At 39.8% G+C, this 12,181-nt stretch overlaps 1 protein-coding gene and 1 long non-coding RNA gene across 5 annotated transcripts in view; one reads left to right on the top strand and one right to left on the bottom strand.

The window, feature by feature from the left end:
• The window catches only part of Sli (slit guidance ligand), a 322,565-nt gene that overhangs the window by 201,331 nt on the left and 109,053 nt on the right, over positions 1-12,181 (top strand). Inside the window, exon 1 of one of the 4 annotated variants that reach the window (XM_083092323.1) lies at positions 1,656-1,695. The exons of the other annotated variants lie outside the window; for them this stretch is intronic. Within the exon in view, the coding sequence (XP_082948449.1) occupies positions 1,682-1,695 (14 nt within the window). The 5' untranslated portion in view covers positions 1,656-1,681. Of the gene's footprint in view, positions 1-1,655; positions 1,696-12,181 lie in introns of those variants that run through there. 4 annotated transcript variants of the gene reach the window in all.
• LOC145967443 (uncharacterized) overlaps positions 1-12,181 on the bottom strand; it is a 118,701-nt gene that overhangs the window by 77,564 nt on the left and 28,956 nt on the right. The gene's annotated exons all lie outside the window — the stretch shown is intronic.

Genomic DNA, 12,181 nt, shown 5'->3' on the forward strand with positions numbered 1-12,181 from the left:
TATAATAAGTAAACTAGAAGATTAATAAGTGCTAGAAATCTGCAATAATTATATAAAACAATAACATTATTTTATGAAATATATTTACTCTACTATGTCGAACTATATCATACCAATCACAATTATTAATAACATCTCATTAAAAATATTTGAAAGAGTTTTTCCATTAATAAGACACTGTGTAAAAGTAATTAAATACTGTCAAATAACATTTATTTATTCACTGTTATCTCCGTTATCATTGTTATCCCCCATTATTAGAGGTTCGTTAGAGAGGGCGAATTTGGTATTTTTAATTAAATTCTTTTATCGCGAGCAACGAACGGACAGGGACGCGCAATAAAAGCATGACAACGACGATGGTGGTGCGTAACGCATGAGATTTACACCATGCCGATCGGAGTGCGGCGTCTATTAAAACGGCTTTCCGCGCATTCGCCGGTGTCGAAGGCAAATAACCGTTGACCAGAAATTCTCACACGTATCGCCGTTGTAAAACTCTCGAAAGCCGACCCGTGCCCATCTCGACGAGGTGTAATCATCCCGCTAAGTCCTAAGTACACACACGCATCACCTCTCGTTCGACCGTGATTTATCCGCGCGATAATATTTTCCCAATTGCCTCTACAGGTATAGAGAGATCCGACTCTCCTACCCTCGCTCGTGAATAATCGACACTGACAACGTGAGGGATAATTTTGTAATAATTTATGAAAAGCGCGGCGAATGCACGTCGGTAGCGGATAGCCCGACGTGTTTCAGGATGTATATCATTTAAGTATTATGCCGCTGGAACAACGTGTAATTTCGTATCTATCTGCTCTTCCGTGAAATTAATCGGAAAGGCAAAGATGACCAGCGTAGCGTTAAAATAATTATGCGATAACACATTTACCTGTCGTCCTCGGGCTTTTCAGGTTGAAACTTATAAAAGCAATGGCTTTAAGCTGACATTCCGGTTTACAGGCAACAAGTTTTCCAAGCGTTCTCAGCGATAACTAAGTAGACGTAAACATGTGTAGAGCGGACATTGCCTGCAATTCTTCTGATGGGGGTCCGCGACTTTGAATATTTCCTTAAGATAAGTGCTGCCCGATATCCGGAACACAGGTCGCGATAATCGAGGACGGTGATTTGACACGGGGTCAAATCACTGGATTAAACTTTACGTGGGACTCGGCTACGCTGGCCCGGCATATCGCGTGACCGCGATGATCGATGTCTCTCGTGTTAAATAATTCAACGATTCCCGACGTATAGTCTCGTGCATAGGTACTTTTTCCTCCTGCTCTCCTTCGTAACTGCAATTGCGCGTGTAGAGGCCTAAGTAGAGGCGAGTGATACCTTCCAACACAAGTATGTAACGTAATAAGGACAAATTGCATGTGTCTCGCATAAAATGACACGATGCTGGACAGACGTGTGTTCAAGCCTAACGACTACTGGTTTCTCCTAAGACATTAGGTCAGCGAGTTATCAATGTCGTCCGCGAAATGATTTACTCCGAGTAATTATGACTCGCTCAAAACTTTTTTCTTCCAACGGAGACTTAATTTCCTGGCTCCGTTATATGAATTAGAATATGTGCTCTATAGAAGCCTTCATTTTTCATGTATTTAACTTTTCTGTCTCTTTTTGTTTCAGGTAAGTGCATCGTACGTCAACAAACATTAATGTTACCATGTACGGAGCAAGGTAAATATTGCTGCAACAATTTCGGATCATGTTTGGATTGTTTCCCTTGCTATATACGTTTGCTTTTAATGTTATATAAACAATGCTATGTCAATGCAAACATAAAAAAGTTCTGATTCGTGGAATTAACTTATTTTCTTAATTACGTAATTGCGCGAGCGTGCAATTTTCAATAAAATTCGAATTGAAATACAGCTATTTTGGGTTATGCAAAACTGTCCTAAACGCTAATTCGATCGCAATATTGTTCCTTGTGAAAGGAGTGTGAATCGAGTACGTATTCATCTCATGCGCGTATAATGAATCACGAATGCTCGACAACGTTGTTTAGATAGGTGTAGTTACAATAGTTAATTAACTCGTAGCATTCAAGGCACAATCGAACACGATGCTCGGCTAAATTTTGCGTGGCGATCGCGCGCTATTTTGATCGAACGCGAACCTGTCCAAACAATCGGCCGATCATCTATTAATTTGCTCACTATGCGAAATTGAACGCGAAGTATCTACGCGCCGAGAGATAATACGCTCTGAAACTGGACTGATCGAATCGCGAAACCCCGTCGCATTATTCAGATGCCGTTCCACGACGAATCAGATTGAAGCTTATAATAATTCTTGGGCGAGAGGTCGCGAGATCATAAAATGCAAACAAGAGGAAGCATTTAAATTTTTTACAGCGATTCTGTAATTTTTGCCCGAGTTTCTTTCTCTCTCTATATTTATCTATCTTTCTCTCTCGTTGCATTTAGATAGCAATGTGCCGGTAATTCATAAATCACGTCCTGACTTTGGCGTGACGCGACGACGTAACGCACAAGCCGAATGAATATACATAAAATACTTATATGCATGGTGCGCGAGATTTTATCGAACCACGCGGGGACATTAATTCCCATTGTACCGCATTATACGGATCATAAAGCTCCGCTGGACAGGGCGATGGCAAATCTATAACAAGCAGATCGGCCGCCCGATAATCGGCCCCGCTTCGGATAGCGTCGACTTTAATGGAATCATCTCTAGCCGATATTGAATATCAGTGTGAAAAGTGTCGGTTCAATTATAAGTAATGCAAATTTCTCACATTTTGCGATTGGAAAATACGACGAGAGCGTGTTTTTATTTTATGATAAAATCCGTTAATGCATAGTAATTAATATTTATGAATGATAAGCAAGTTACGAATGTTTTCATTTGTTCGAGTAAATCGCGATTATTTTTATTTATTAAAAATAAGCATGTATGTATTTTTGCTCTATTGAAACACGATTATAAATATTTTATTTGTAATAACGCGTCTCTCTCCATTTATCATAATCTCTTCAAGGATATTGGCACAAATGTGTATTAAGTTTTAGTATATGAAATCCTTTCAGGAATAGTTAATTTTACCTCACAATGGCAATATATATTTTTTCAGATATTTTATACATTCTTTAATTTTTTGTTTAAATTTAAAAAATTTAGCACAAATATATTTTGAATAAAATATAATTGAAAGAAAATATAAGATAATTTCTCTGGCTTTAAATAAATTTGTTCTTAAAGAAAATAATATAATTTTAATGTAGCTATTCTCTCTCTCTCTGTATGTCTGCGTTAAATCATGACAATCGTCAACAATTTTAATACACTGTTATTTAATAAAATCACGCAATGTTTTTAAAATAAATAGCTTGCATTTTACATAACGATAATAAAAAAAATGGTTTCTGCAATAATTTTCCTTTTAATATATTCGTAGATATAAAACAGTTATTTCTAGAAATATAAGCAAATTATTTTTATATAACCATATATTGAATTAGATATAAAACATTATAACAATATGACGTTTAACAAATATCTTTATAATATAAATAGTCTCTCTTTAAAACTCGAATAATAAATTACATTTAACGACACTGTCCCTCTTAAGTACCTCTTATTAATTTTTTGCCAAAAACATCGTCTGCATTATTTCTCAGAAAAACGTCCGACGCAGAGCGTTAAATCGTCTGCCGGTACGGAAACGGGCCGAGAAAGAGAGCGAGCACTATCTCCGCACCCGGTTCGAGGTGACGGCGAGGATCCGGAGAAATGGACTACATCGAATCTGCGGCCGACTTCATAATACGGTCTACGGAATATCCATTTGTCGTCGGGCCAAGCCTACGGCCGCCGGGATATCCTTCTCCCCGCGGCTGTACGCGCGGCCGCATTACTTTTATTCGGACGTTATTGATAAACGATAAAATCTCCAGTCGGAAGTCCTCCCGTTCCTCCCCCGGCTCATAAATTCCGCGGCACTTCCGCCCGACGGGCCGTTCGACAAACCACTCGCGATGAATAAATCACTTCCACCCCCGCGAAAGCATTTCCCGGCTAACCGTAATCCGAGCATCGACGAATTAAGAAGCCCGCTGCGGCCGGGTTTTGCGCCGGGTCGATCAAATTATTATGCGATTTATATGCCAATGCTCCGTGTTTCCTCGCGCGTTTCACACACGGCTTCACGAGCGGCTTCGAATGCGATGTGGATGCAATTTAATCGTACACAATGCCGCGTGTAGATTGCAACCACCACCGATCGGTCGAGAATGAAACCTTCAGTAGCGATTTGCGTAAACAATAGCTGCTGTTAATTCTCTTGAAATAATTATTGTATTTGTCAAATGCATTGCACAACACGATACTATTGTTACATTTAAACATTTACGTGAAGAAAAAAACAGTTCCATTATTACGCGCGCGCGCATTCGATTTACTCTTTTTATATTTTCTTAATGATTTTAATTAAACCACGTTGTTATCAGTTTTAATAGTACACATTTTTAACGATGCTTATTGAGCACGTTTATACGCTGTGTGTTTTTTTTTAGTAAAAAATTCTGCTTTTCCTCTTTTTTTTCGAAAGGATAAAAATTCTCGGTTTTATAAAGTACGACAGTAGGAAGAATCGATCAATCTTTTTTTTTGCTCGAATTACTTACGCGGTCGGCAGAGTTAAAATGACAGATACAGAAGCTATTCAATATCGCTGGAATACAGTGAGAGAGGAATCTGACGAATAGGCTCTAGTGCGACATTATTGTGATGTGTCGTATATGTATCGGAAGCCAATGCCAATCTTTTCCCTTCGTGTATGCGTTGACGTGAAGACGTATGTTCTCTCGTGCAGAACCGTAGAAACGTGAATTACTTGAAGCGCCTTTCAACCCCAACCACGTAAACGTGTGTACCTATCTCTCTGCCTACACTTTTGAATTGAAGTATAACTGCACGTGCTTGCGGTACTGTCGCGACTTCAAGACCGAATAGTCTCCTCAATTTCCTCTCCCTCTTCCTTTTCCTTTCCCTTTTTTCGTTGAAAATATTTCCCTTTCATCTTCGATCGGCGGTTCCAAGAACTCTCGCTATGCAAATCGTATTTTGTCGTAAAACGTGCAGATTCGCTGCCGAAGAAGCCAGCACGATGGAACGGATGTAAATGTCGTGACTACGAATCCAAAGGGAGGGATGAGTAGTCGAGGGTGAACGGCGTCCACGTTTGCGAAAACACCGAACGGGAAATTTAAGAGCGAAGTACCGTTGTTGTAGAAAAATAAGGAATTCTCATTCTGCATAGAGCATTTTTACAGCTAAGCTTTCGTGAATGCCAAATCGGTATATATTTAAGCGAATCAATCGTCTATGAATAAAAATAGATTTCCTGTTAAGGTGGAATTGATCAATCTTTTTAATTATATTTTTTTAATCTGGCTGACTACATAGAATCATTTTTAATAATTGAAGTGCTTTATAAATTATTCTGTACGTGTTAAATATAGCTCGTATTACAATGTGATAAAATTACACACATGATAAATTATGTTGTATTAAACAAGATCAAACTTAGCATCAATTAAGATCGTAGAAAAAGCTGATCAAATATAGCATCACTTTTATACATATAAATAAAATATTATATATTCTAGTTTTTCAAAAATAATTCTACATTAAAATCGGCATTTTTTATGTATCTATCTTTTATTTAACAGAGAGAGAGAGAGAGAGAGAGGGAGGGAGGGGGAGGGGGAGGGGAGAGGGGGAGAGAGGGGGAGGGAGGGGAGGGGAGGGGGAGGGAGGAGGGAGGAGGGGGGAGAGAGAGAGAGCGCAAGAATTAACAGAGATTACGCGTACTACGGTCGCAGTTTCGGATTTGATTGCCCATAATGGAAAGTGAAATGGCATCGTGCGAGGTTGTCACCGGATGCGTCTGCGGATGCTGTGTACCAATGGCGTGTACCTATCCACATAAGCGAAGCGGCATGTACGAGAAGAGACGCGATGCGATGCGACGCGACGCGGACGCGTGTCTCCGTGTTAATAATCGCGGCGCTTTCGAGACGTGTGCGTTGCTTTACATGCAAATCAGACAATTGCAGCCGATATATACCCGTGCGTGCGTCGGGAATGGGGTTAGAGAGCGGAGACTATGTCCATCGGTGGTTTAATTAGATTATGCTGCCATACCTCATCGGGCTTCACCCTGGTTTCCCCACCATCGGCGCCGGGCTCTGTGCAATCTGACAAACACGGAATGACACTCTGTCCGGCGATGCATAACGCGATAGCGCGTGCACAGATTAGAGATAGACAGCCACGATAAGTACACCGAGACAAAAACATGATGGACTTCACCATAAATTGGAGCGAATTTTGGCAGAACGCTCGTATACACGTCTCAGATCTGGGCAACATACACGCTCCTAAATCGCCAAATTTGCTCGCTGTGTACTGCGAGCGAGCCAATATGTACGGCAAGATTTATTTTATGCGCATCTCCAGCCTTGAAATGTGTAAATTACATAACATACTAGAGTACAATGCACACCATTTATTATTATTATTTTATACGCATTTAATTGTAACAACAGCTACTGAGCAAAGCTTTGAGAAAATAATCTATTTGATGATATTTAAGAATTAATAAACGGCTCGATAATGAGATGAGAAAAATAACGTGTGTAAACATATTTGATTCTCATATTTGATATGCACAAGCACATGACGTTTTCCAAGAGAATATATAAATATGTTTGCGTTTAATTTAATTCGTTTCTTAATCGCATTGCAATTCGATCCATTAATAGACTGCGCTAAAATTTGAATCAAATTTAAATAAATTGAAAGAATACTATTAAAAATCGCGTCAATGCTGCTGAATGAATTCTTGCATTCTTATATTCACGATCAGTGTGAAATTTTCCATGCGCGGTTCCTAAATTAAATAAAGATTTTATGCCCGCCAATTTCCGTGCTATCTCGCTATCAAACGTAAATTCATAAACACGCGCGCAGACAAACGGCATATTAAATATGCGGACGAATAAACAGATACGCGCACAGACGGATGAATAAGCAAACGGAGATCCAGCGGGATGCAACGCGAGCAAAGAGCGAGAGGAAGAGGGGACTGAACAACGTTGAATGCTTCGGGATATTCGGAGTCGACAGTCCCTGCGTTCCTGTCCGACCCGATGATTGGACACATTCCATTCGTCTCATCGTCGCCGTCAAGCACGACGGGGCCGTCATTGTTTCTCGACAAATTAGTTTGTCAAAACCAGCAGGAACGAGAATGACTCGCAAGCGCGCGAGTCATTTCGCCTTGAAGCCCGACTAGGACGAAATTGAGGCAGCAAGATGGATCGACGGTGGCGAGAATAGCAGAAGCGCGAAACGTGCCGGTCAAAGTTATTTCCGTGCGCGATTGGACTCTTTTTTTCAATACGCGGAGGTTCAACGAACGACGGACGGGCGGCTATCGCGCAATGTCGTTTGTTTCGTCTGCGTGAATTGAATTTTGCTTTTTGAACTTTTCGCGGTGGATACTAGTTAAAAAAGACAAAAGCGTTTGGTTTAGACGTGAATCAGATATCAGTTTCATGTCTGAATTAACTGGAATTATTATTATTAGCTTCCATTTTTATCAGGATCAATATCTCGGAGATTTTATTTATTCTTATCATTGACTAAATTAAAATATAAGATTTCTTTGACACATGTGTGTAATCATACATAATATATATACATGTACGTTAATTTTTTGATTGTACTAAGAATAATATATTTTAACAGTTTAGAACAAAATTAAAATAATGGTAAAAATGTACTGAAATATTTCTGAAAATATCTCTCGACATAATAGTAACCAGTCGTACCGGGTGTGAAATATAATCATGCGCGAAAGGGATGTAACGGGAGGAGAAAAATGTGCAGATCTTAAAGAAGAGCGGACAAACGAGAAAATGTTAACACGACTTCGAAGCAAGAAATCGCGCGACCGCAAGGTAGTCGGGTGGAAGTCTTTGAGATTTTATTTCCGCCCGAGATAACACCCTCAACTCATGACGCTCGCGTGGCGGCATGGAGCCAACCAGAGTGGCGTAATTACCTACAATCAGTCACAGGATTACGTGGGCTCTGCAGACCCGGCCATTCGTTCCTTTTTTCTACGTCTATCTTGCATGCACGCACATCAACGTGCGCATGTTTTTACACGGTGGCCACTGTCTATGTATTCCCGCGACGGATAAATTGCGCAAAAAGATAACGACTAAAAATGCGTCTAATCTCGGCCGAAAGTCGGAGCGATGTCTTTTTCCGCAAGAGTGCCCTGAAAAACGAGCTATGGCCGAGTACTTACTTTGCGGTACTCGATTACGGAAATCTTACAAAATCGCGATGTCATCCGTAATACTGAGCTTTTTCATGAAATTAAGATCCTTGTCGTATAATATCGCATCGGATTTTAATGCTAAAAAAAAACTTAGCGAAATCCCTATTCCGTGAGCGTATCATGACGCTACACTGATATTATGTGCCATTGTTCGTAATTCAGATCTAAAATGAGTCAACGACCCGAAGACATTTGTATTTCGTGCAATTATGAAAACGACACACGCTATTCGGTATTCACATCGCAAAAAGAGAAATCCTCATTCTAATGCCGTGACCGAGGCAAATTAAAAGGATTGGCTCGCAAGTTTTACAATGTAAAGTTATTATCGCGACGTGACGTAAACGTTGTGACACCTGCTCGTACATAAGTATTCCTGGAAGTTAATATCGTTTACATAAAGCGGTAATTTCGTTTGGCAAGTATTAGTTTAATATTGAGTTGTAAATATTGAACTTTCAACATGCAATTTAGCGCAAGATACGGTCTCAAATTCTTTTAATTATTACATCAGTGGCACATAATAACCATGCTTTTAAGAGAGTTATCGCGGAAAGTAATACGAGAAACTTTCAAGAAATTAAACAACTTTTTTTTTTATATCGCCAGATTCAAGATAATATTACTCGCGCGAGCGCGTTATGCTTTCACTTTATTCCCAAATCAATTATCAGCACTTCAGCAATTAACATTAATCACGCAGCAAGTACACATATACCCCTTCCCAAGAGGAGCCGGGCATTTTTCAACATTAAATGACTTCACGTTCTCCGCGCCACCCTCACGTAGGGTCAAGAATTTAACAATTGAACAGGCTGCCGTTTATCTCGTCAGGGGTTGATCGCCTTTTTGCGCGACCACCCTCCCTGCCTGTGCAACGACTAGACGCGAGCGAGGGTGGATGTGGTGATGGACGAGGAGCAAGAACGAAGCTCCCCGGTTGCATGATGCGAATCGCTATGGGGATATATATGCAGTTATGCAGACTCCACCGATGCGTCACTCCAACGCATTATACGACGTGCCTTGGGATCACATATTCCCTCGGGAAGTCTCAGGGGAAGAGAGAAGAGGAATCCTGGCGGAATATATTTCCTAAGTCGCGCGAAGCGACAGGTTGAGCTCGTAGAATCACGATGTCGTCCTCTTTAATCGGAAAACCTCGATGCACCTTCGATTGCATAGAGTCGCTCATTTCACGGTTGATTACGCGATAATGAGTTATATCCATAGCTTCAAGCGAGCAGAATTAAATTTTACCAAGCTTTGATAAAATAATTAATTTAGATACGAGATGCTATAAAGCATCTGAATGGCATTTCACACATTTTCCTCTCTATTCTCGAAAAATGTGTAAATGACGTAATCTGTCAGAATAATCGGATTTTATTTCACGAGTCGATAGATTGAAATAAATACTTTCATTTTGACAATTATTAATCTCTATTGCCATGCTCGCGATAATGTGCCACGGATTTTCGCAATTAGAATATTTAGCTCATGAAATATTTCATTCCTGCTCTGTATTACATCTTTGTCGGCAAATCATGCATTAATACTATTTTCATGATAGATTACTTGGCAAAGCTTATTATTACCATTCGGTATTGATGAATCAATCGAAATGTCACCGACAAGCTCATCAATTTGCATACAGCTTCACCACGCCAGATACGCGTGACCGCCGCGATGCAATTTCATTCCTTCATTTCCACGGAAGGTAATAAAACAGTAATGGAGACTGATAACAGACACAGAATGATGCTGATTCGCAACGCTTTGTAACAAACCGCGGAAATTAATGCCTGCCCGACAAGATAGATGTCTTGTTCTTTTCTCTACAGACGTCGACACGCTATTCGAAATTAATACCCCTTCATTAAAAAATTCGAAATATATTAAATAAATTTTATACTAAATACTCAAGTATTGCACTTTTTTAAAATTATTACGATTATGAAACAGGGGACATTTTTAAAATCTACTCATACGTTATCTTTTTGCATATTATTAGTAGTACTAAATAGTTTTAATTGACCATGAGACTATCACATCTTTTTACTAAAGAGATAAAAGCCGAAAGAAGTCCGTTAATTATTTAATCATTTATTATTTAATTTAATTATTTAATTATTTAATTTAATTTAATTTAAAGTTAATTATTTAATTTAATCCGTGTAATTATTTATTCAATTCCTAAGTCTTATCTATCCCGGTGCAATGGTGTCCGGTACTTCTCAAAGTTGCAGATAATACAGAGGCGACCGCAGGTCGTCCACAATTTTGTGAGATAAATTTAGGAAAATCGATTCTATTGATCAGCACGCGACGTAATTAAGGGGGATAAACAAGGCGCCGTACTCCGATGCAATGGTGCAATAATCGATCGTTGTAGCCACGTGGAGGAAAGGGCAGAATAGCGGGTTCGGAATAGATAACCTTGTGGGTGGCACTAGCAGCAGGGATGGCGATAGCTACAAAGATTGATTGCCAGTAATTAAATGATCGCGGTCTTCCCATCTCGTAATATTTCGCTGAGCTCGGTGCTGCGCGTGCATTTGCGTAACACGAAAATATACAGCCTGATTTTATGCGCAAGTTACACGCAGACTATTCGGAATTGTTAAACGAGAAACTGTGCAATAATGTAAATTGTCCAGTGAAAGTCAATTATCAAATAGAATCGGAAGGATTTTTCAGCAGTAAATTCATTAATTATCGTAAAAAATAAAGTAGGTTCTAAAGAAAAATATTACGTTGCCGTTAATCCATTCAGACCTGAATTTTTTCTGGTAATGTAAAAAATTATGTATTATTATTATTATTGTTATTATTATTATTATTATTATTTTATTATTATTTATTTTTTTTTATTATTATTATTTTTATTATTATTTAGTCCACCGAGAGATCGCAGGGAAACTAATTCTAAAAAATAACTATTTCACATGATATATTTTAAAGTTTTTGTGCATAATTATGTACATAGGGTCTGAATGGGTTAACAAGGCTTCAAATTGCACGACAAACTTATCTTCTTAACGGGGATTGTGATTCACGACTATTATTTGACAGTGATTAGGGGATAATTTGAACACACTGATTAAAACGATGTTATCGAGTTAACGAGAGGTATCATATCTCGCATATACATCAAGGTATGCGGATGATGCATGTATATCTTGACATGCGCGTCAAATCTCGCTGAATCAACACACCTGAATTCAGTTGATCGAGTCAACTGTATCATAAGCCGCGTATGCATCCGCGACGCGTGCGAATCAATCATATCGAAACGTGCAAAATGTGCGATACACGAAACTCTTGACACATGCTCACGCGCTGTCGTAACAAATAACAAGGCAGAACAGAGCTCTCTCCCCAATAAATGCGCGAATTTTGGGTCCCCGTGATGAGACTCGAACCCGAGGTCGAATAATCATCGTGTACAGTAGATTGCGCGCGCATAGGACGAAAGATATCCCCTTTCTCTCTCTCTCGCTCGGTGGGGGAGATGAGGTATATTCGGTCGGATCTATTGGATCGATCAGCCCCTTATAATTAAGGGACCTCCTAACTAGGCGCCACATTTTGATCGCATAATAATCATCGGGCGTCAGTGTCGGGGACACGCCGGGCGCAGTCGGCCCGAGTGAGATAATCCTATGGATCAGAGGAGCCAAGGAGCGACGGCGACGACGCGCCTCGTAAATTCCACGCTGGCGCGTGACTCACGGCGGGGGATGGATTAACCACCCTCTACCCGGGCTGCACCCCTCG

This window comes from Camponotus vicinus, unplaced genomic scaffold (assembly GCF_025532165.1).
Source record: "Camponotus vicinus isolate PSW18456_S1 unplaced genomic scaffold, iyCamVici1.0 SCAF_1, whole genome shotgun sequence".
Taxonomy (NCBI): Eukaryota; Metazoa; Arthropoda; class Insecta; order Hymenoptera; family Formicidae; genus Camponotus; species Camponotus vicinus.